Consider the following 24626-nt stretch of genomic DNA (forward strand, 5'->3'; position numbering starts at 1 on the left):
CCTTCAAGAATAACGCAAAGAAAAATACGAACAAGTAAAATTAGGACTAAATAATTACATCAGTGATTTTATCTAGGGTTAAAAAGCAGATATTAGGTAGGAACTGTTGATATGAAGCCATTTTGCCATTTTATCTTGGTGCTTTGACATTTATATTAAACATTAGGGTTTTTTTCTGCACTGTGATCAAGACACTTGTACTGTCCAGTCTGTATATTTTAAACTCTTTATTACAGCTTATCTTTGTCTTATTTATTTTGTCTTTCAAGCTGCCATGTACGTTGCAAGTATTTAAGTGAGTGTTTTTACTTGAATGAAAACATTTTAAGGTTGTATGTATCACTGTAAATTGTAGCATAAAAAAGAGTTTTAATGAATAAAGGCGTCTTTGTTTCAGAATATGCAATCATCTTAAACAATGACAAAAACATAGTTATCAAAGGAGACACATGCTAAAATTCCCCACAAGGAAATAGAGAGTTGACTCAGGTATTTAATCCACAACCTTAGCTATTCAGTGCATTTGTTAATTTTAATTAAAAAAAAATATATATATATATCCTTCACTGGAGCGAGTGTGAGCAGTGAGCACCTCCATGTCTGACGGTTTTCTTCTGTAAAATGGTGGTTTGTGCCCTCTGGGTTGGGAGTGAGTTGCTGCCTCAGGTGAAGGATGTCTCGAGTCTTGTTCCTGAGGGTAAAATGGAGCCTGAGATCAACAGGTGGATCGGTGCGGCTTACGAAGTAATGAAGGTGTTGTAGCAGACCACTGTGGTGAAGAGGGAGCTGAGCCAGAGGGCAAAGCTTTCAATTTACCACTCCAATCTAAGTTTCCACCCTCACCTATGATCCCGAGGTTTGGGTGAAAGAATGAGAATGTGGTTGAAACACGTTTCCTCTGTATGGCGTCTGATCAGGACGCCGCCTCCTGCATCTTCCTTTAGAGGTTTTCTGGCCACGTCCGAGTGTTAGGAGACCCTGGAGGAGACACATAACACACTGGAGAGGTTATTTATCCAATCTAGCCTGGAGCACTTTGGGATTCTCCAGGAGCAGCTGAAAAATATCGCTGGGTAGAGGGACGTCTGGACGGCCTCGCTCAGCCTGCTGCCTCCAGCGTCAGAGAGAAGGATGGGTGAATGTCTTTAAATCGATTCAGTCTGTGTTTTTCTCGTCTTTAAGGGATTTCTGAGGTTATTTACTGATTGAAATCAACAGCAAACGTTTTTTGGTCGAATCCAGATTGCTAATAATTCTTCTTTTCATTGTTAAAGAGAAAGGAGAGAGTCATCCCTAGGGTATGTCTCGATATTTAAAGTTTTTATTGCATGACACCTGGCTGAATCTTTCACTTCACTTCCTCCGCAGGTTGATGGGCGGCATCCAACCTGTAACTTCCTGTTGGAGGTGGAGAGAGACCAGGCGGAGTGTCTGAGGAGGCTGAGGGAGGAGGAGGATGCCAACAGCAATAAAGGTCACAATCACTCAACCGAGCTGCAGTTAGAAACTTTTCATTTCACTCGAGCAACACAGAGAGAAACTTCAAACTGAAAACTTTGTGGAGCTGAACTGGATCTGAGAACAAGAAAGTTGGAGCAGAAGTCGAGTGCGTGGACTGAATGAGCTCTCATACGTGCAGTCTGTACATTGATTCGAGCCTCTGATGTGTGAGGACGTGAGCAGCTTTAATATTAACTAATATTTCTGTATTCGGTTTTTTCTTCTCAAAATGAAAAAAAAACCCAGCAGATTCCAGTTCAGATTCCTTTCTCCTATTGAGCGGATACATGCAGGTGACATCCTGTGTGATGTAGCTGTGAATGTATGTAATCACACCTGATCTGACACCTTCAGAGCTGAAATGTGAGATTACCTCTAAACATGCACACACTGCCTGTCTGTGTTCGATACGAAATCTGCTGTGATATTCCATCTTTTCTCAGCCCGAATTCATTTTTCAGTGTGCAGACTTGTATCTGGACCATCTTTGAGAAAAATCATCTTAATTATTTCACATTTATTTTCATTCAGTTGAAGGTCAAACCTCGGATCAGGGATCAACTCCTGAATAATGTATGGGAAGAAAACAGTAAATATAGTGTGTTAAAGAGTTTATAACCTGATATATTACTATATTTTAAACCTTCTCACAACTTATATTCTTTGATTTCAGTCACATCCTCTGTTGCTCAAACACATCATATTGATTACAAGGACAGAAAAACAAACGTGGAGCTTTGCACATAATAAACAATCATTTCCTGTATTTCGGTGCAGATTCTCCATGCAGGTTGCCAGATATGGTCTGATATGACCGAACGTGATTATTGTTTTTGTAGTTTATTTGTAAAGCACCGATCAGACACAAGGACATTCAAAGTACAGAAATACATGAGAAATAAGACATTAAGAAAATGTTTTAATCGCTTTTCAACGACAATAAAACAAAAGAAAACAAACAGTTACAGATTAAAAGGAAGTTCTGTATTTTATTTATTGTAAAGCGACACTAAACCTTCAATTTACCCGCTCCAGATTACTCCATTAATGACTATCACTGACCTTATCAGCTGTCTGAAGTCTTATAATAAACTTCTGAACAGTGTTTAAAAAAGTTTGGAAGGAAAGTCGTTGTGATGAAGATGAAATGTGCTGCTGCTGTTTCCCTCAGAGGAAACGCTCGCGTCTGATGTAACCTACTCCTTACATCATCATCATCACGGCGCTGAAGTGGCTCGACATTTATAAAACAAGACCGCTCGTATTATTAGATACTTATTATATGATCTCGTTAGTTTGGAAATGAGAAAACTAACCAAACTTTCTCTTTACCTCAGCACGAAACAGAGAAGAGGACTGGTTCTGGCTCTGTTTTCGTGCAATGTGAGCGAGAACTCTGTTCGGTTCTTCTGGAAGAACGGAGAAAAAGTTATTTCCAGAGGCCACCTGGGGACTGCAAAAAATATTTATATTTAAAATTCCTTTATTGTCGTGACTTAATCATTAAAAGGGCATTCATTAAAAAAAAGCCACAGCCAGTTGGAGGCTTTCACATGAGCCGGGTGATAACACACCAGGTGAAACAAATTCAAGTTAATGAAGCAGTAATGAAGTTTCTTTGTGTTCTCATGTTTTGGAGGGCCTGGACCGCCACAGTTGGTGGTCTTATCTATCAAGTGAATGTCATACTGCCTTTTCTTTTATCTGCCACAGACTAAAGGTACAGTTGTACTTGCCCGAGTGTTCCCGCGCTGTTAACGAGCCTGACTTTCCTCTCCAGTGATGTGAATCCTCCCGCCGCCATCGCGTTAATTAAAGCTCAGCGACACGAAGTAGAGCAAAAATAATAACACGGCTCTCGTTCTCTCCGGGGTGAAACGTCTGCTGCGGCGGAGAGCAGTTTGCTCACGGAGTCGTTTCAATTCAATTTGTCGGACTTCACATTCAGACCGCTCAGCCCCAGTGGGAATCAAACCCTCAACCTCAGGTTTATTTATTAATGAAGTCTCCTACCGCCAGCTGGTTTTTAAAAGTTCAAGTCAGGACTCAAGTTGAGTTTTAAAACTCCAGAAGTGCTGCTGAGTCCGTCTGGAGGTGAGATTGTTTGATAACGTTTGTTTTCGAAGCTCAGGAACGAAACTTTATCTCAGATTTTCAAAGGCACAGTTTGTAATTTCTGCTGCTCAGGGTTCACGTAATTAGTGTGGGATCATGGGAGTTATTGTCATTGTTCAACAAGCACCATACCTGATGTGACTCAGGCAGAAGTGCTCACTGACGAAGTAAAAGTTTTATTCCCTTTCTGACTCTAAGTTAAAGCAACAGGCGACCAAATGAAACACACCGGTACCGTAACATTTAGGATGATGTAAGCACTCAACTCAGTTTAGGATGTACAGCTAATGAAGTCCCACTGGACGCCGTCTCTTGAATTTATCGTTGCATGGGCTTCAGCCGATATTAGATATTATTGAATATCGCTATAGATGCCGTCATATGTTTTAAAACATTTTTTCACAATATTGAATATTGAACAGCTATTACAGCATCTGTGGGCTTTTATTCTGAAAAGAACATGCACGCTGAGCCAACAGAGGCAATGCACGTCGATATTTGAAGAGGTGGGGATAAGACGGATGCTCACCAGTTTGGCATTATTTACGGTTGAAAGCTGCAGAAAATGGCGCGCCAAGGGACTGGAACAAGATAATATTGTCTATCGCGATATTTGAGTGGGACAATATCGTGACGTTTGGTCATAAACTGAAGTAAATAGAGGAAAAATAAGACGGTGTTGCTCAAAGAAAAGTTATTTGATCATCAAAGTGACTTCACTTCATTGTGTTGGGACCAAATTCCAGTCATTGGACAGTCGATCCAGTAATTGTTGAGACATTTCACACAAAAAACAGAGTTTATAACTACACAGTGACGTTACTGAAAATCACTTAAGTCTGCAGGATTCAGCTTTTTATAGAACACGGATGTCTTTACAAAACTTCATGGCGATATTGAAATCTGATCCCTGGTGCCTTCGCTGCCCGCGTGCCTAAAAATATTCCCTGAGTGACGACGTGAAGTCACCTGCTGCTTCCTTTTGCCTGCCGCGAGGTTTAAAGTGCAGGAGATTCACTCTGTCGCCACCAGATCTCACACACTTCTGTGCTCAAGGTCGTGACACCTCACTGGATTCACCACCATTGAGCGAAAGCCAGTTAGAGTTAGAGTTAGTCACAACTAATGCTCCATCTATGAAATCTGGGATGTCGCACAAAATGAAAATGGAGTTTGCCTTCAGAACGTGCATCCAAACATTTGATTAAAGGGTCTGTGGTGGGAGGAGGTTGATGGAGTCCCGTCATACAGGTCGGATAAAGAAGTCCCTTTGTTTGACTAACTGCGTGAAATTGAATTAGTGCGACGCTGAAAAGAAGAAAAAAAAAAGGGCACGGTGCTCAGTCGGCCGTCACTTTCTGGTGAATAAAGAATAAAAATAGCATGAAGCAGAGAGAGAGAGACACACAGAGAGGGAGGACTTCCCTGCAGATGTGTGTTGCTGTGCATTTCTTAAAGACGGGCCCTCCGATGTGTTTCTGAGTGTTTCTGTGAAAGTGCACGGAGAAAAGAACGGATCACTTAGCGGGTAGCTGCAGTTCTCCTCATGCACTGATGAGTTTGGATTTGTGTCGGAGCTGTTTTTACCCCAAAGACATCTGTTCTCCCGCTCTTCCTCCTCTCTCGTCCTCTCGTGCCCTCTCAGTGTCTCCGTTACTTCTTCTCTTTCACCGACTCTTTTTTCAGACCACCTTCTTTTTCTTTTCAGCGGTCTGATGAACTGATTTTCACAAGTGAGGTTTAGATGAGAACGACCAGCTGTTAGGAGGAAGGACGGTCAGCGCAAATTCATTCAGACAGCAGATCAGAACAGTTCTTATACACCTGACACGGAGGTACGGCACAGGGGAGACAGAAAGAAGGAGGGCTGGCAGGAGAGTGAGTAGCAGAGGCAGAGAGTAAATTCAAAGGTAAATACTGTAGGGTACTTTTACTCCACTACATGTTAGAGGTAAATACTGCAGAGTACTTTTACTCCACTACATGTTAGAGGTAAATACTGTAGGGTACTTTTACTCCGCTACATCTTAGAGGTAAATACTGTAGGGTACTTTTACTCTGCTACATGTTAGAGGTAAATACTGTAGGGTACTTTTACTCCGCTACACGCTAGAGGTAAATACTGTAGGGTACTTTTACTCCGCTACATCTTAGAGGTAAATACTGTAGGGTACTTTTACTCCACTACATCTAAGAGGTAAATACTGTAGGGTACTTTTACTCCGCTACATCTAAGAGGTAAATACTGTAGGGTACTTTTACTCCACTACATCTTAGAGGTAAATACTGTAGGGTACTTTTACTCCACTACATCTTAGAGGTAAATACTGTAGGGTACTTTTACTCCACTACATCTTAGAGGTAAATACTGTAGGGTACTTTTACCCCACTACATCTTAGAGGTAAATACTGTAGGGTACTTTTACTCCGCTACATGTTAGAGGTAAATACTGTAGGGTACTTTTACTCCACTACATCTTAGAGGTAAATACTGTAGAGTACTTTTACTCCACTACAGGTTAGAGGTAAATATTGTAGGGTACTTTTACTCCACTTACTTACTTTTAAACATTGTAGGAAAGAAGAAGAAGGGGAGAAAGAAAACATTATAATAGCAAAGTAATAATAAAGTATTACAAAGTATAATAAAAAAGGAAAGAAGGGAAAAGCAGGTAAGAAGGAAGGAACAAGATAACGAATAAAGGACAGTTTTCATCCGTTATCTTGTTCCTTCCTGGGACAAGGAGGAAAAGGAGGAAGTAAGTAACGATGATGATTTTATGATCTGATCTCACGTTGAATGAAAAATGTGAATCAAAGAAAGTAACTTGTAATTCCAGAGCGAGTGAGAAGCTGGAAGTCTTAACAAGCGGAAACACACACTTGAGGAATAGGTTTTAGGTGATCACAGAGAGCAGGAAGACACTGAACGGAGGTTTTTTGGTGACACTGATGCACTTTTGTTGTCTGAAGGAGGAAGAAGATTGTTTCGGCGTCTCACTGCGGATGAAACTCTTTGCAAAACCGGAATTTAAAATGCGAGAGGAGATGCTGATGCTGAGTCTTCTTCTGCAGTTCTCGCACCTCAAAGTCACAACTTTGATCGTCGGCTGAACTGTGAGATTTTAATTGAGTGCTGTCCTCACCCAGTTCTCACTGTAGAAAACAACACTGAAAACATAAAATGGAAACAGGCAGGAGAAGAAGATGATCACTGGTTTGTTTAGCTTCTCATCCCTCCGGCTGTGTTATTTTTCTTTTTAACGACTTGACGCTAATCGGTTTCTTTTCCTCGCAGTATTTTCGTTCTCCGTTACAGTCTGATGCTCCGATAGCTGCCTGTGTTTCTCTAGCGAAGATGTCGAGGCTACGTTTTTTACCACACACTGTCTCCGCTCATCCGTCGCTAAAAAAGCCTGTCGACTGTTCAGTTTGCTGTCAGCACTTTTTTGCACCCATTAAGGCTCATGCTGAAGAGCTGGGGGAGCTATTTTAAGGAGCAGTTTGTTTGTTTTGTGTCTGGAGGCCGGGTGGGCCGCTCTTTCTTTATATTCCACTCTGATGGCGTCTAAAAAGGTTGCGTTCAGAAAATCAACAGTGCTTCATGAGGATGTAGTGTCCTCGAGGTCTTATTTTAAGACGTGCGGCGGTGCCTGCGACTCTGTATTTGATGTTTCTGTGTGAAAATGTTCTCATGAAGCCACGTTTTGGTTTTTGACAGTGTCCGGATGCAGAGGAGCCTGGGACAGCATAGCATGCTGGGAGCGAGCTGAAGTCGGAGAGGTCGTCACCATCACCTGTCCGAGAGTCCTCAGGACCGTGTTCGGCAGAAATGGTAGGAAATGTGTTCATTGACAATTGATGACGAGTTACTAATTTAAAAGCTGGGGAGATGAGAAAGAAAAAACAACCTATTGATTTCCTAGAAGCAAAGATGAAAAATGAATAAGTGACAGTCGGGAATTATCTAGGAAATATCCAATTTGTGCATTCGGCCGTGTACGAATACATCAAACTTCATCAAATAAGCTGAGTTGTGTCCAGTAGGACCAATAAGAGGATATAACACATAGAGAAAAAGGTGTTTTTCTGTGTAAAGTTCCAGCTGTGAAGGAAAACATGAGGTTCACAAATCACTCTTGACCTTGGAAATGAAATCTCACCCACAGACTGCATCATAAATCGTGCACAGAGCCACCGTTATGTCACGCGTCACTCGGTTGGACTGCTGTGTTAAAGTTTGCCGTTACGGCCGTCGCCATCTCGATTTTTCTGGAGCCAGAGGTGACCAGATTCAGACGAGACCGCCGAGCTGGGGAGGATATCCTGATCGGATCTGACTGAGAACCCGAGGACGCACCCGGAGCCCCTCGGATAGAGTAGAGCGAGTCGCGTCATCTCGGTTTATACTCCAACGGACCCGTTTTTCTTGGAGCCTCTCAAAAGTTCCTGGAAGATTCCCTCTGGAGTCTCAAGAATCCTTCATGATCCCTCGTCTTACACACAGTATATACACATACACAGTAGATGTGTATCAGAGGAGACGTACATTATATTGTACGATCAAATCACCGCGTCATAGATCAATAGAAAGACTGTCGGATCTGTGTTTCTACCTCGGCTCACCCTCTGTCATCTCGTCCGTGTGGACGTGTGCTGGTTGGTTCCCTGCTGAATCCACTTCCAGCCAGTGACCAGATGGCAGTTTTTGGACTTCCACTCTGAGACAAGCTCTGATTTAGATTGATGACTCAACATTACGTAAGCACCCAGCGGCATGTTCAGAGCCAAAGTCTCAGGCCGAGGCTTCCCTGGTCTGGGACCGATCCAAATCCCCCCAAAGTCACAACATTTGACAGAAATAGTAAAAACTTTATGTAAGATGAACATCATCCGCAGGAGGTTATTGGATGTCTTTGTTTCGTTTGAAAGTGCAGAGAAAACAAAAAAATAATTAGGATTATTACCAAGGGGAGAAAATCAACATCTGGCACCAATTTATTTTTTCTCGAATCAATAAATAGCATTTTAAAGTTTCCCCCGACTCTTTACTTTACTTTACTGAGACTTTGTTCAGCTGCACTCAGCACTACTTGTGTCCTCATTAACAGTGAATAAAGGTAAATGTGATGGGAATGTAAATGAAGTTTGGTCCGACATCTTCCAGCACCGCTCCCTGTGGGATTTTCCACAGACATCACGACGGTGAAAACAACATCTCATCGTGTTAATATCTCTACCTACATGTGACTCACTGTTACCCACTAAAAGGTTTCGCTCAGCCTCTGTCGTGTTTACCCTGCTGGGACACTGTGAAGAGGGTTTGTTAAGAGGGTAGTGAGGCAGAAGTGTGGTGACGTTACTTACAGTCAGTGAGCAAGAGACACTCATGCTTTTTTTTACAGTGCATTCTGGGAAAGATGCACTTGCAGTGCATTGCAGCGATTCTGGCATCGGGACACCCAGAAAATGTCCCTCGGGAGCTTCACTGCCTCCTGGACGTGTTGCTCATTTTAAACACGCCGAGTTAAACTGAGCTTCACGTTAACGGGACATGTTTTGGAGCGACACTACTGTGGTACTTCATCTCAGACTACAGTCGGCTCTACCTTGTGACCCGCAGAACAAGATTGCAAAATAATGTAGAGGTTTATTAACAAATACCAGACTGGAGGCCAAAATGAATAAAAAGATGGAGGAAGTCTGGGCCAGCCACGCAGCGGGCCGCAGGACCCAGAACTTCACTCCACAGACTGAGAAAAGACTCCAGAAAAACAGGACTACCAGACCTCCATCCTCCAAAGGAAACGAAACACTAACTGAGGACAGAGACTGCTCGGTCTGTGGAAGAGGAGAGCTCCTTCTCCTCCAACCTCCCTTAAAGATAGAGCTGATGAGCAGCACCAGAGAGACGGGAAGGAGGCCAGAGGAGGAGAAAACACAGAAGGAGGGAGCGCATAACAAGACAAGGGTCAGAATACACTCACGTCCTTTTCCAGGTGTCGTCTCCTAAAGAAAACACTGTCATCGGCTTCAAATATTATTATGCCTCAGCGCCGGCGCTACCCGTGACCACAGACGTGATGTTTTCAGGTTGTCCGTCCCATTCTTCAGCTTCAATTTCTATTTCTCTCTCGTCACAACGCTGTGCTTCTGCTCTGGTTAGGTTTAGACACAGAAACCACTTGGTGAGGTTAAGAAAACATCACGGTTTGGTCGCCGAGATCACAGACGGAGATGGTTTGATGTCCCGTGAAAAATGGCTGGAAATGTCTCCTTAAAAAACTGCTGTCGGCTGTTTGGCAGCCATCTCGGCTTGTGATAACTTTGTGGGCCGAGCTGCGAATCCTTTTTCATTGCTTCCATCCAAAAAACATTCAGTATCTCTTTTATAATTCATTCTCCCACCACCTGCAAAACACTTTTCAAATGCTAACACACAGTTAAAAACACGGTCAAGACAGAACGATGGCAGATTCTGTGCATTTCTGCAGTGACTGTATTGAAAATATGTCGAAAATCTGGGTGTTAATGACCGTTTCACTGAAATGCATGTTGGTAATGCAGACTGTATTCAGTATTGACTGATGCTTGACGTCACTGCTTCACAAAGAGAGTCTCAGTTGGTGCGGAGATGATTTTAATGTCTCTCTTCTTCCCTCACAGGTAACATCAGCAGGAACTGCACGTCAGCAGGATGGTCGGACGTGTTCCCAAACATCAACAGCGTGTGTGGGTCAGACATCGTCCAGGACAAGGTACAGTAAACAGTGTCTCACTGTGCTCCTCTGCGTCGTGTCGCTGCTGTAAATGTCAGAGCAGCGTTTCCCCCGAACACTGATGAATTCTGACTGCAGCAGGAAAAAGCTGCTGCAACATTACATGGACCATTAGCAGCCTGTAATTGACGAAGCCTGCAGGGTCAGATGTTAATTAACACCGGTTAGTGTCGAAGGGGCCGAATCTTTAAAAGGTTAATATGTCCGACAGAAGTGTGATACTCGTTTAAATGTGAGCAACTGTGTGTGTTTTGCGTCACTGAGTGAGAAAAACACCCGTGGAAACACCATTACCCTTCAGATTACATTGTGAACAAGTATTTTAATTCCGTGTTTCCTAGAAAACAGCATCCTGCAGGACACTTTCAGATCTGAACCTTCAATCAAACGTTTAATAAAAACCTGGTAACATGTTTGTTGAGAACCTCGTCTCTTAAATTTTTTTTTAAGGATACATAACGTTCCTGCTCTTTATGCTACACGTACATCACTGTGACTAACGTGCACAATTATTGTTACACAAAGAAAGAATATAATGTGTGTAACACTTGCCGAATTTACAAGGTGGTCCAAATAATTAAGAATTTCTAAGAGACAGAGTTTCACAAAGTTTATAAAGTTTCTCTGAACTCAACAACTCACAAAATATCACTATTTCTCAAGGGAGTCTGGGGACTTTAAAATGAGCTGACACAGAGCTGTTGCTTCACAGCTTTTTAATGAGTATATGTGCAGCAGGTCAGGTGTCATTGTCAAAACCGAGTAGAGCCAGCCCGGGAGATGGAGCTTTTTGTCCTCTCACCTCAGAAGTCGGTGTCAGAAACCCCTACTCTCCTTCGACTAGTGAAAAATAGTCAAATCATTAGTGTTTGCTGCTGAAACAGAAGTCGTAGACCATTGACGGTGCTGACTGGGGTGAATCATTACCATAAAACACCTGAAGGTGTTACGAGGACAAACTTTGTGAGTGTGTTTTGTTGTTGTTTTGATCGTGCTGTGATTCTCCCTCCAGCCAAACAGTTGAGAGAAGCAGAATGTCTGGCCTCGTCCGACCTTGGCGGTGATAATTGCAGCTCCCGTCCTCTTTCACTGCCGAGGTTCAGCTCTGGTCACGACCGATCTCATTCTGAATCGCCCATTGTGTTCGTTCAATTAACTGTCTCCCCGTTTGTCACTCTTCCACTTCTGTTTCTTTAACCCTTTTTTCCTTTTTTGCTTTTTGCTTTTTTGATGTCTCGGCCTGAGCACAACTCCCTCTACAATACAACCCACCCAAAACATCTTGAACAATATTTCACGCCGGTCGGATCAAAGGTGCTTCACCTTCAGCTGCTGCAGGACAAAAGAAGAAAAAGATGCATTTATATTTCTTGTAGACTCTTCATGTTTTACCGCAATACTTCAATATCTGCGTGAAAGGATTCAAAGGTGAAAGAATCCTTGAATTCTGTCAGAACATGAATGAACTTTTATAATACAGACAAAAAAAAAAGAGTTCACAGCTTCCCTGAAACAAACAGATTTAGCGGTGCGGGTCAGAACCGTGCACACACCAGGCTTTTCTTTTGTAAAGTGGATTACTCAACCTTAAAATCAAAAGGAGCTTCATGCTCTGAAGGAATATAAATGCACTTTTTGTTTTCCGCCGACTGTCATCTGTGAGCAGCAGACGTGTGTTTGAACTGTCTGTAGCGACGTCTTGAACACGAGACTGAAAAAATGTAATTTGTTTAAAGGATACATCACAGCACGTGGGGGAAAAAACATAATCTGGAAGAAACCAAATGACAGAAGAATTACAAGAATTGCAAATGTGTTCTGCTAATTAACCTGGACTCCAGCGGACTGTTAGAGACAGCTTGTTCCTGTGCGTGAACACAATTCTGGTGTATGAAGAACCACAAGTTCTTTTTATCTGTTGCCATGTTTTCACACAAGCTGTGTTTCCATTAAGCATTTTGAAGAACTTCAGTAAAAGGTTCGTACGCTCACTGGAGGTGGTTTTTAGTCTTTTCAGAATCAGAGTCAATGCAACAGATTTGCAGGATAAACTCTGACGTAGCGAACATTCAGCCCACGTGACTGATCAGCTGTTTATTATAATCACTACATTTCTTCTTTCTTCCTGAAGACCTCTCTCCATTTTGTGCCCTGCTTTGTTTACCTGTAGCCTCTGTTTACTTCCGTAGCCGTGTAGCCTACGTCGCTCCATCATCCATCCATCGTGTTTTTTGCTTGTTGCATGTAAATTATATCACAGAATACATTTAATCAAGAAGGAAGAAGATAAAAAATACGTTTTCCCAAACTCTAAGCAGATTCTTCCCTCCCTGTCATGTAAAGACAGAAGTGCATAAAACTGGCTTTTTGTCATTCACTCATAGGCTTCTATTCGCTGAAAGCTTTATTCAGACTTTATGTCACAATGTGAAGAAGCAGTGTTGTTCTCTTTGTTCACTTCCTATTCACGACATTTATGATAATTAACTGATATGTTTATTGCAGTAATTATAGGAGGCTGTACAGGGAGTGCCTCACAGACTTGTGCCACATTCAAAGTTTTCTTCCACAACTTTTATATAAAAAAATAAAAAGTGACTGTAAAACTTCTGCAGACTCGAGAGCAGAGAGTGAAATCTTTAATGAGTGTCTAAAAGGGGCTAAATATACATTTTGAGAGGTGTGTGCTGAGACGACATCGGGAGCAAGATTTTGATTGTGACAGTGATTTATGCATGAGGCATATCTCTCTCTCTCACACACACACACACACTCACCCCTACACACACACACACAGCTACACACACACACACACACACACACACACACACACACACACAATCGGACTCGTCCATTTAAACAGAATGCAAATCCGACGTCACACCTGTTTAAGCTTCTCATCAAACAAACCGGCCTTGATGTTCCCATAAAAACAAACTCAGGAGAGGAACTCAAACACATAACACCTTTTTCTGAGGAAGTAAGATAACAGGACACACACACACACATACACACACAAACAGAAAGGCACTCAGAGAATTTAATCAACCTCCGTTTCTGTTTTCCAACAGGAAAACGGTCGTCAGCGCTTCATGCCGGGAAGTTTTATCATCAACAAACAACATTTTCTGTCTTTTTCCTCCTCCGACACTTACAGTGTAATAACCCTCAGATCTGATGCAAAGCTGCATTCAAAGCACAAAAGCCTCATTGCATCACATTTATTTTAAAAAACACAAGAGACACAGACTTTACGTCCTGATGAAACCTCTGAAAGGAAAAAGCTCCAGAAAAGGAGCGAACAATGAACAATGTTTTTCATCCTCTGAATTCTGTTTCATTTCTTTTACTTCTGCAACAACTATGATAATATTTTTACATCAGTTTGGTCAAACTTCAGAGACACGTTCAGACAAACAATACCAAAAAAACAACTGAAGGGCTTCTGATTCAATCCATAATTAATCAGCATATATCAGTGTATTTTTTGGTAAGATATTTTGTCTGTACTTTTGCTGTAAATGTCTTTTACTTCTTTCTGAAATTATTCTGTTTTCTTTGTTTCTATGAAAATCAAAACAACTTCATGAAACCTGCTTTTTACTGGAAGTTGATTCATTTTTTCTGAAAAGTCACTAGAATGCATTTTTTAATTCTTGTAAGATGAAAAATTACAAATTATTTGAAGGGAAAAACTCTTCAGACTGACAAGCGTCTATTTCCCCATTCAGTTTCCCTTCCTTCTTCCTTCTTGCTTTTTTTTCTTTCTATCTTTAAAGGTTCATTCCTGACAACCTCGGCCACATCTTTACATATTTGAATCTAAATCAGTAACATGTACAAACAGTGTTGGACTTGGTTCAATGTTTGGATCCGAGGTAACCCTTCAAAAACACCAAAGTCTCAGAAGAAGACAAACAAATCAACCCGTCAGGCCGTGGTAGAAAAGCACTCCCATGTTCTGCACGGCAAAATTACTGTTTTTATGAATGGAGTCTGGTGGCTTTGAAGAGAGTGGTATAACAGCTGTTTACACAAAGAGGTCTGTCTCTGCAGGGATCCTTTCCATGAGGCTGTCAGACACTTAGAGTTTCGTTCTGAGTCAGTGGCAAAAACAAGAAATTTAAAAAGATGCACTTTGAAGGTCCAAGTTGCCGCCGACGATTACTTTGCAGCCATTGCAGCCTGTTTTGTGGCTGCAATGGCTGCTTTAGTTACTTAGAAGACATTTAGATCCCAAAATATGTCCCCTAAAAAGAAAACACGGGAAACTAAGGTCAAATAATGTCAGTGTGTTTTCTTTTTCCTGAATGTGACCTGGTTAATTGGTGCCGACACATTACATGACATTTCACAATACAGACTGGAAGCAGAACAAAAGGTCACAGAGAGTCTTATTGTGGGACAAAAGACCAGAAAAACTTACAGACAAACTCTGCGTGGTACTTTAGTCTCCGTGTCCTCATTATTCCTGATTTTTCTGTTGTTTTATTTTAGTATCCAAACTGATTTTGTTTGATAAATGTACATTAAAGATGTCAAGACCAGCAAGAATTATATTAGAGAGGAAACTGATTAGTCTGTTGTCCTTGATATAAACTGCACTGAGCCTTCATTTTGAGATTGTTTCCCCTCACGTGGAATATTGTGGCATTAAACTTCAGCCTGTGAGTTCCTGTTTTGTGGCTCTTCGCTGTTTTGTAACTGCAGCCTCCTCCCGTCCGCTCGTTTGGCTCGTTTTGGGTCACGAACGGCACCGCTGAATCGTCCATTGTGCTGTCCTCGCTCGCCCCTGTGCCACCACCACCGCCTCCTCCTCCTCTTAGCTCACTTCACCTCGAAACCAGTGAGCTTTTCTGGCAGAGAACTCAGCAAACATCGCCAGATCTTCAGCTGTGACCAACAATAATGAAGATTATACTTTTAGTCAGGACATAACGCTGAGATCTATCTTAAGATTCCTTTTTTTCTTCCTTTTCCTATCTTCCTCGAGCTCTTCACGTTTACCCCTCATTTTGTGTCCTTTCTGTTTATTAATTTAAGCAATTAAATGACATACAGGCAGTTTTAACCATCTGGAGCCTGAGAATGAGAATATAATGGATCAACAAAAATTTTAAAACAGCTGCCGGCACTCTGGATGATCCTGCTTATCTGACCAGAGGACAGTATTAAAGCACAATAACTGTTGTGGTAATTTCACACCAGTTTAATTTAGGTGTGCCGCCCCTGTCATGATAAACACACTGAGAATAAAAGAGTAACTGCTCCTCTTGTCTCTCGTCTGCAGCTGGTCTTCTACATGGTCGTGCAGACGTTGTACACTCTGGGTCACAGCCTGTCTCTGATCGCCCTCACCACGGGGAGCGCCATCCTCTGTCTGTTCCGGTAAGACCGCACGTTACTGTGCAACATTAATACACGAGATAAAAAAGATACAGGGAAAAGAAGAAGAGTGGGTGGTCTTCATTTCAAGCTCAGTTTTCAGGTCTTGGCGTGACGTGCGAGCGATCTGAGGAGAGGCTGTCACTTTAATTTGGTTCGAAACGAACGAGCGCTAATTTCACAGCTTTATCTTTAATTGTCAACAGATGTGTGTGTGTGGCAGCCTCTCAGTTTACGCGTTAATTGGATTTACTTTTATTCAGTTTGTTCATTTAAATTATGTTGATTGGAGCTGTCTCTCTCTCTCTCTCTTCTTTTCTCTGCTGTTGGGATTAGTTTTTAAAAAGGCCACTGGAGATCTGACCAGAGTAGCAACGTGGAAAATATGCATGAATCAGCAAGGCATGAAAGATACAAATAGAAGATGTAAGATTCCTGCATTGAAATGTCAGTTGTTGTCAGCTGTGTACTGACATTATTCCAAATTTTCAAGTTCACAGTTTCACACCAGAGATATGGGTGATGGTGCGTTTCATTTGGTCCTCTGTCGCTGTAGCTTCCAGGAGAGTCAGAAAGCCGCAATGAAGGCTCGCCTCGCCGCCGCCTTTGCTCGTTCATACTGAACCAAGCAGTGTGACAATACATACAGCATGTGGTACACATCATAACATCGTTGTTTTCTGTACAGGAAGCTCCACTGCACCAGGAACTACATCCACCTCAACCTCTTCTTCTCCTTCATCCTGAGAGCTGTGGCCGTGTTGGTGAAAGACGACATCCTCTTCAACCGAAACTCGCAGTGCTCCAGCCAGCCGTCACTGGTGAGGTCACCGCCTCCACCTCCGTCCTCACCGAGGCCGAGTCTTTGCCTGAGGAAGACAGAAAAACAGGAAGCTGCACACTCGTGTGTTAACAGCACAACTGTCACAGGGGGGAAAACTGTTTCAGTTCGATGCTTCCAGCTACCAGTCTGTAAAATGAAATGTAAATTAGGTTTTACAGAAATGAGGCTTCACATTTTTCTGTTTATTTGAATTTTTATTATTGAGTTCATTAACTGACACCAGGGATGACGGAAACTCTGGCCACATGCTGCATGCTGGTTGGCATATTTTGATAACAGTGCAAATAACGTCCCATACCTCTGGCAGCAAAACCAAAATGTTTATTTTATTTTGTTTTCTTTGCCGAACTTTTCAAATTCATCTGTGTTCGATACAAAACACCCGTTCATTTGGAGGTTCAGCGCTTATAATAGAGTCCAGTGGGGATCCAGACTCGCAGCAAAAAAACAAACTACTCCGGCTGCATCATCCATTTCTCCACACTTTATCTGTGTGTTCAAAATAATCACTGCTACACCAGTGAATACGCTTCATCTGGCAGTCAGGAGGCACAGACGGTATGTAGCTACATTGTGGAGCATGCACGAGTTCGAATCACACAGATTAATGTGGATGAGGTGGATTTAGGAGTTTGTCTGGACATTTTAATAAATAAAAGTTTTTTGGTGAAAGAATCTCTTGTTACTGAGCTGCTGCTGTCCTCCCCAAAGCTGCAGACGGATTTTTTTTTAAAAGATCAAGTTTGCAGAAACAAGAAATACTTAAATGTAATATGAATAATTAATTTGAACTGCACCGCAGGACTTCACAACAGCCTCAGGATTTAGCTTCAGATCAAAACATAAGATTTAAGGATCAAGTTTTTACTAAACTTGAATAAATAAACTTTTGAGGACTTTCCTTCATCACGAGTATGGATACTGACACATTATACGCAGATGACAGTTCAGTATACGTACCAGATACTCATTTCAGCCAAGTACTCCCTCCTTACTAGCTACCTAATGGCATTAGATTGCATTAGTTTTAGCTAGGTGTATCTAATAAAGTTGTACACTGTGAGGTTTTAATTTGCAAAGTTCATCAAATACAGATCAAATATTTTATTTCCAGCACATCGGTGACTATCGGCCAGAAGTGATAAGAGAAGCTTCAGTGTTAATCACAGCTGTGAAGGAACTTTATCTTAAATAAAATACAGTATGAAATCAAAATTAATCATTATTTAAATCAGGAAATATGCACACAATGGAGCACACCTGTGGCTAAGCGTTAAAGATCAAATCCACCGTGAGACGTTGTTTTATCTCTTTGTCCTTCATTTCCTGTGTCACTATCTGAAAGAGGCATAAAAATGCCTCCTACTTGCATTCATTTCCTCTCAAGAGTGAAAAAATCTCTGTGTTGTCATTAAAGGAATAGTGTCTGACCTTTTACGCTCCCATCTGCTCGCTGCTTGTAACGTTGTGATCTGCAAATTAAAGCTTATCCTCCTGGTGAGCTCATCGATCGCCCCGGTGGAAAAGGGGAACGTACACCCACAGACAAGCCTCATTAGGCCCACGGTGTCTCTGTGGATGTAGGAGTCTGTACCATAGAAAAAAAATAGTGTGCTCTAGAGGCTCACTATGACTTAAAGGTTAATAGTCCCTGTTGAAGAATTATTGATAGTTTTGTGTCATTTAACCTTTTAATGTTTTAACACGAGGTCCAGAGTTAAGATGTTTGACCTTTGTGTTCTTCAGGTGGGATGTAAAGCCAGTCTGGTGTTCTTCCAGTACTTCATCATGGCCAACTTCTTCTGGCTGCTGGTGGAGGGTCTGTACCTCCACACCCTGCTCGTCGTCATCTTCTCCGAGAACAGACACTTCGTCGTCTACATGTTCATCGGTTGGGGTGAGCTGGCTCGCAGTCCAAAAAAACTACATTCAGTCAGATGTGATTTAATAGGAAGTTTAGCAGCTTTTCGTTCACCCAAAACTGAAAACTCAGTTGTTATCTCCTTACCCCCATGCTGAAGGAAAAAGTCGGGGTGAAGTTTTGAACATTTTTTTGGAGCTTCACACCAAAACAGCTTTACAGCATTCTCCTTAACAACTGAAGTAGCTGGAGACGTGACAGAAAAGCATAAAATGGCTCCATACAGCTCAACGAACATAATCAGGAAGCTCTCCAGAAGCCCTAAGATCCCAAATTGATTTGAAAAGAGCTCTTTTTTTGAACCTTCAACACACGATAGATCTCGGTGCAGTGCTTTTTTTCCGACTTGCTGTTGTGTTTTCTGACTTGCAGTTGTGTTCTCCAACTTGCCATTGTGTTGTAAAATAATCCTGAATGTTTCCAAGACTGTTCGAGGTAACGATGTGTTTCCGTTGGTCCCCTGTTGCTAAATCTTACGGGGGAAACATCAGATGAAGTTGGTGAAGGAGACGTAACGTAACACTAATAAAACTTTAATATCACCTCGTTCTTAAACATTTCTGTCTCAGTCACGTCAGATAGATTTTCATCAGCAGTGGTGGTGAAGACAACAACTCCAATGATCCCACGCTACGAACTTTTCTTGGTTTTGACTGAGACCCTTAGCAGCCTTTAAAAAATGATTTCTACATTATTATACAGTCAGTTTCTTTTACCAGACCCTTTACTGTGTGTGCGATAGGCATCTTAGCATTTATTACTGTAAACTCACGATTATAATTCAGTATGTTCTGAAGTATCATGCTTTATTCTCGTATCTAACGTGTTGGAATACGTGTGCTAAGTGTAATATTGTAATTTAAATGAATACATTTTAATTTTGATGTAGTGTTTACTTATATAATCTATAAATTAACAACTGGTAATTTATAGTTTTAAGTAATTACATCACATAGTAGTAAAATAAAGATTAAAATAAACACAATAAATAGTGAAATAAATGTTATTCTTTCAAACTGATGCATAATGTTTTACCTACGTTATATCAATGTTTTCTTGTGGCATTTTGCAGGAATCCCCACCGTGTTCGTCTTTGCGTGGGTGCTGACGAGGATTTACCTGGAGGACACGGGGTGAGCGCCGCCAAACAACCTCTCCTCAGAATATTACTCATCATCTGTTATTTGTTTTGTGTCAGAGGAACGTACGATCGCATGTTGTGCACTTACTTCTTCATTATTTCCTCCTTCATTATGTGATAGGAGACATCATCAGCATTAGACAGCGGCATGCGTCGATATTCAACAGGACTTCATGTTGTTTCATTAGTCCACAAATTATATTTTATCAATTAGATTCTGTCAGCGGGTAATCCTACGGGGCTCAGTTTCCGGGATTATAAGATCCCATGTCAAAGAGCACGTTATTGAATAAGTCAGCTGGTGGGATTTGCATTGAGCAGCGATCATTATGAGCCTGGTATCATGGATCCGCTCAGCTTCTGTTGCACATTATTACAGCTGGCACCGCGGCTCGTTATTAAGCGAGTCGAACTGAGTGGGCGTGTTGTTAACGAGACTTTGTGAAACAACTCTGCATCAACAATTACAGAGCCGCAGTCTGATGACAGAGGACAGCGAGGATATAACTCCACAGAAATGAAAATGTATCCGTCTTTCTCAAAAAATGTAATCATACCTGTCCACATACTTCCATGCGTCCGTTATGTTGCCAAGGATGTTAAGCAATACATCCAGTAGAGGACAAAGCGATGGCACTGTTGTAGACAGCGGTGGTCTCTGTAACCTCTAAATACATTGTGATGTTTCGAGGAAGATCATTTCCAGGACTGTAATCCGCCATTGTCCCGACTTCTTCTTTGTGTCCGTCGGCGACACTCGCCTCCACAATTTCAGGTGGTGCTGCATCAGTTTCCTTTAAGCTTTCAGAAAAAGGTGCACATATAGAGATGGGGGGAAAAAAAACCCAGGGAACATTCAGGAGGGATTATATATATATCTGATGTGGTAATACGTTGGGATTTTCAAGGAAGAGCTGCAGGAAATCCCCGAGGAGAAGGACTTCTTGCTTAGCCTTCAAGTATTGCAGCCCAAAAACTAATGGATGGATTTGTGACCTGCCCTGAAGGATGTGAAGCACTATTTAAGACACAAATGACTTAAAAACATTGTCAGAAAAAACGTACATTATGTTTATTTAACCATTTCATTATGGTTATTTATTGTACCGTCAGATGCTGGGAGACAAATGACAACCCCGTACCGAACTGGGTGATCAATGGACCAATCGTTTTCTCCATTACGGTAGGTGGAGCTTCGTTCCCTCCTGTTGATCTGCAGGTGCTTCACGTGCTTGTCGGGGTAAAAAAGTAGTAGTAGGCTTCTTCCTGCTTCTTGTGCGTTACAGACGCCATCCTGTGGTGTTCAGAGAGTGATGAACTAAAAAGACAACACTCACTGTTGTAATTGAGATGTTCGACAGCCTGCAGCCAATCAGGATTGAGTTTCTGTCTGAACTTTTCATTCACCGTCTTCTGGGGGTGGAAAAATGTCCAACACAGCAAAATAAAATCCCCCTTGTGGGTTTTCGGGCTTCCGATATATTTATTTCCTCCCCTGTCTCCAAGGTGAACTTCATCCTGTTCATGAGCATCATTCGGATCTTGGTTCAGAAGCTGAGGTGTCCCGACGTCGGCGGCAACGACCAATCACAATACAGGTATCTCACACGGGACCTTTAATCTACCCACTTGTGCTACAAACCTGTTTTTTTCGGTTTCAATTTTTGATAGAAGTTGATAGATTATGTTAACGTTTATGTGTCACTAAAAGCTTCACCTGCTCGAGTCAGCTGAAAAATATAACAAAGAAACCTGATAATCTGAAATGCTCACAACATGTTTTATCCCCTCGGTGGTTTGCTGCCTGCAGAGGTAAGAGTTGTGCTAACGCTGATGCAACTAGACAGCGTTTCATGATGCGGCCTTTGAGAAACGGGAGGGGGGTGAAACCTCTAGGGAGCGGCACATTCTTCCACGATTCAGCGTCTGTTTGAGTCTTGGCCCGGTCACAGGCAGCGTATTTTAATCTTCAGGCATTTTTACCCTCCAGGAAAATCTGAGCTGTTGCCTAGTTGTCAGGTGCTCACGTGTCCTGCAGCCGCGAGGAAAAGCAAGAGGTGATGAGAAAGCCTGGACGTGCTCGGCTCGGTCCGCTGAATCTTTTTGTCTGTTTACGTGAATATTCAGTGTCAGCGATCTTGTATTCCAGTGCAGGGCTGAGCAGAGGCGACAGCTGGAGAGTGATAACGGTGGGAAGGATTTGTTCGTCTTTCATGGGAGTTGTAGGGGTAATACACCACTACATCTGTGGTTTTGATGTATTAAGTTTTGCTAAACCTTTTTCCCACAGCCATGCAGATAGTGCATGGCTGTGCAGTTTTATATACCAACATTTTGGAGTATCCGCTGCTCCGAGGTCCTGACAAGATGAGGTGCGATTCTGTTTTTACAGCCAACAAGGCTGGCAAACAGCCAACAACTGAAGTCCTCCTCATGTTGGAGGTGGGTGGTGTTAGAAAACAGCTGTTCATTCCTTGTTTTTCTCTCAGGAGGTTGGCCAAATCCACTCTCCTGCTGATCCCTCTGTTTGGGATCCACTACGTGGTCTTTGTCTCTCTCAGCGAATCCATCACAGAACATTATAAAGTCATCTTCGACTTGGCCCTCGGATCCTTTCAGGTGCCGTATTATTTAGTCCCTCCACAACACCACGTCTATTACAGCATCTTATCGTAATGTAAGTTTAAGAATATGTTGAATTACTTCTGATATTTGTTGGGTTTGTTTTCAGGGTCTGGTGGTGGCCATTCTGTACTGCTTCCTGAACAGTGAGGTAAGCTTACGCTGTATGAAATGACAAAGTAAAGTATGTGATATTAAGAAATATTAGTGAGAAGTGAAACTGATTAAACACAGTAATCACAAACAGGACCGAGCGTACGACTTCCAACCAAAATCCATTTGCACGAAACATAATTCCCCCTCTTAGTATTTGATTTTAGAGTCAAAAAGAATAAATAAATATAAAAATAAAAAATCTAATTATATAATTGTAAATATATAATTATAAATATCCCCATTAATGCTTCTGCACTCAGCTGATAACGGGCTTATTTAGGGAAACACACAGCTTCGTTTCATTGTGGTCTGAAAGTGGAAAAAAACGTTTGATAAATGATTTTGGCAATTTGTTTTGGTCGGAGCGAACGTATGTGAGCCGTGTCCTCATTTCACCAGAACATTATTTTAATTAAACATATTTTGGATTTATACTATTCAAACAGCAAGTGCTGGAAAAAAAAAAAAAAAAAGCAAACGGGGCTTTTTGTTTAAACATGGACTGCTTATCATCGTTCTCCCACTCCGAACATCTGCGTCTCAAAGAGCTGAAACTGACCCAGTTCCCGTTAATAAAACTGATCCGATCAGATAAAGTTTAAACTCAGTCACAGATGGAAAAAAAGTACAGACTACATCATCATAAACAAGAACAGATTTAGCGATATGATAATGGATTTATTATAAAACTAATGTAAATGTTACCTGTGGATAGTGAACTGGGGGAAACCGATGCCTCCTTCTATTTTGGTTGCTCTATGGTCCTTTTCCTTAATTTTTCCGTGAAAAATCCAGCCTGGTTACAGACCGAACAGCACTGTGAACGTGAGGTTTATAAGAAGTAATCTATACATGGATGGTGTCGTCTTTCTCCAGACATTACACTGTAACAACAGTATTTACTTCAGAATGATAAGTTAAGTCCAAAAGGTTGTCCATTGCAAGTTTAAGCTGCACAAAGTGACATGATTTGACTAGAAGTGAAGCTTTGTTATGTCTTGAATAAGAGTCGTAAATCTGTCTCGGTGTTTAAAGGCTACATAGCTCTTACTCTGCTTAAATAAGGTCTCTGTTTACAGGATAGTGTAACATGTGCTAAACAAAAAGTCCCTTTATATTTGGACTGTTTCATCGTGAGGTGTTATCACAGTTGGCCATCAGCCGTCACATTTTGACTGTGAATCAGAACATTTTGCGGGTAAATGAGATGTTTCGTTAAGGTCGGTTTGTCCCTTCATAAGTTTGATTAACTTGTTTGTTCATCTAATTCTGCAGGTTCAAGGCGAACTGAAGAGGAAGTGGCGGAGTATGTGTCTGAACTGCCGCCTGAGCAGAGATCGCCACTTCAACAGCACCTTCGCCTCCAGGAACGGTTCAGAGCACATGGCGCAGTTTCACCGCAACTCTCGAACGCAGTCCATCCTGCAGTCGGAGACCACGGTGCTGTGAGGACCCGACGGACACTTTAAAAAACACAATCAGACAGTCTGCAGGTTGACCTGGGTCGAACAGTCTCACAGGTGATTTTAACACAAAGTTGAAGTAACACATGGGTGGGAACCACTACAAGCATTCAAATTGTACCTGAAGTGGACCTCAAGTGGTTCTGATCACCATCAAGAGGTTAAAGTGGCCGCACCCACCCATCTGATACTTGAAGCTTGTTAAAATCACTGCTTCATGAATGGATTTTGACCCAGGTCAGCACATGAGCCCTGCTCATCTGGGCTTCTGGTAAACAGGGTTGTTTTTTTTTTGGTTTTTTTATTGATCCAGAACCTGAACTGTTCTGACAAACCGCATCATTTTTAATGGATATTTAATGAACTGCTGTCATCGAGAAGTGCTGTGCATGCTCCACACCCATCTGTGCTTCGACGGTTTTGACACCGCTGCTGTTGTAATGAAGAAATGCCAGGACGTTCAGACTGAAGACGTCGCGTAATCAAAGAGTGTGCGTCCGACGGGAGCTTCTGCTGAGATCGGTGACAAAAACCGCTGACACTTGATTTCTTGACAAGCTTCATTCATACAGTTTCAGTCGTTACTCAGCCGGAGAGAGTACAGGACACATTTCACAGACTTGTTTTTGTGCAATTTCGAGGCAGGACTGAGGTTTTCAGTGGGAAGCCAGTGAGGGATCACATCCCACAGAGATGTGTG

General features: G+C 42.0%; 1 protein-coding gene across 1 annotated transcript; it reads left to right on the plus strand.

Annotated features, from left to right (window-relative positions):
- Positions 1 to 702: 702 nt before the first annotated feature.
- Positions 703 to 23912, plus strand: vipr2 (vasoactive intestinal peptide receptor 2). Its single transcript, XM_073491699.1, has 13 exons — positions 703 to 744; positions 1369 to 1474; positions 7337 to 7450; positions 10282 to 10373; positions 15685 to 15782; positions 16468 to 16600; positions 18370 to 18520; positions 19617 to 19677; positions 20799 to 20868; positions 21192 to 21283; positions 22175 to 22304; positions 22417 to 22458; positions 23739 to 23912. The coding sequence occupies exons 1-13, from the start codon at positions 703 to 705 to the stop codon at positions 23910 to 23912; spliced, it is 1305 nt and encodes a 434-aa protein (XP_073347800.1).
- Positions 23913 to 24626: the final 714 nt, after the last annotated feature.

This window comes from Pagrus major, chromosome 21 (assembly GCF_040436345.1).
Source record: "Pagrus major chromosome 21, Pma_NU_1.0".
In the NCBI taxonomy this organism is placed as follows: Eukaryota; Metazoa; Chordata; class Actinopteri; order Spariformes; family Sparidae; genus Pagrus; species Pagrus major.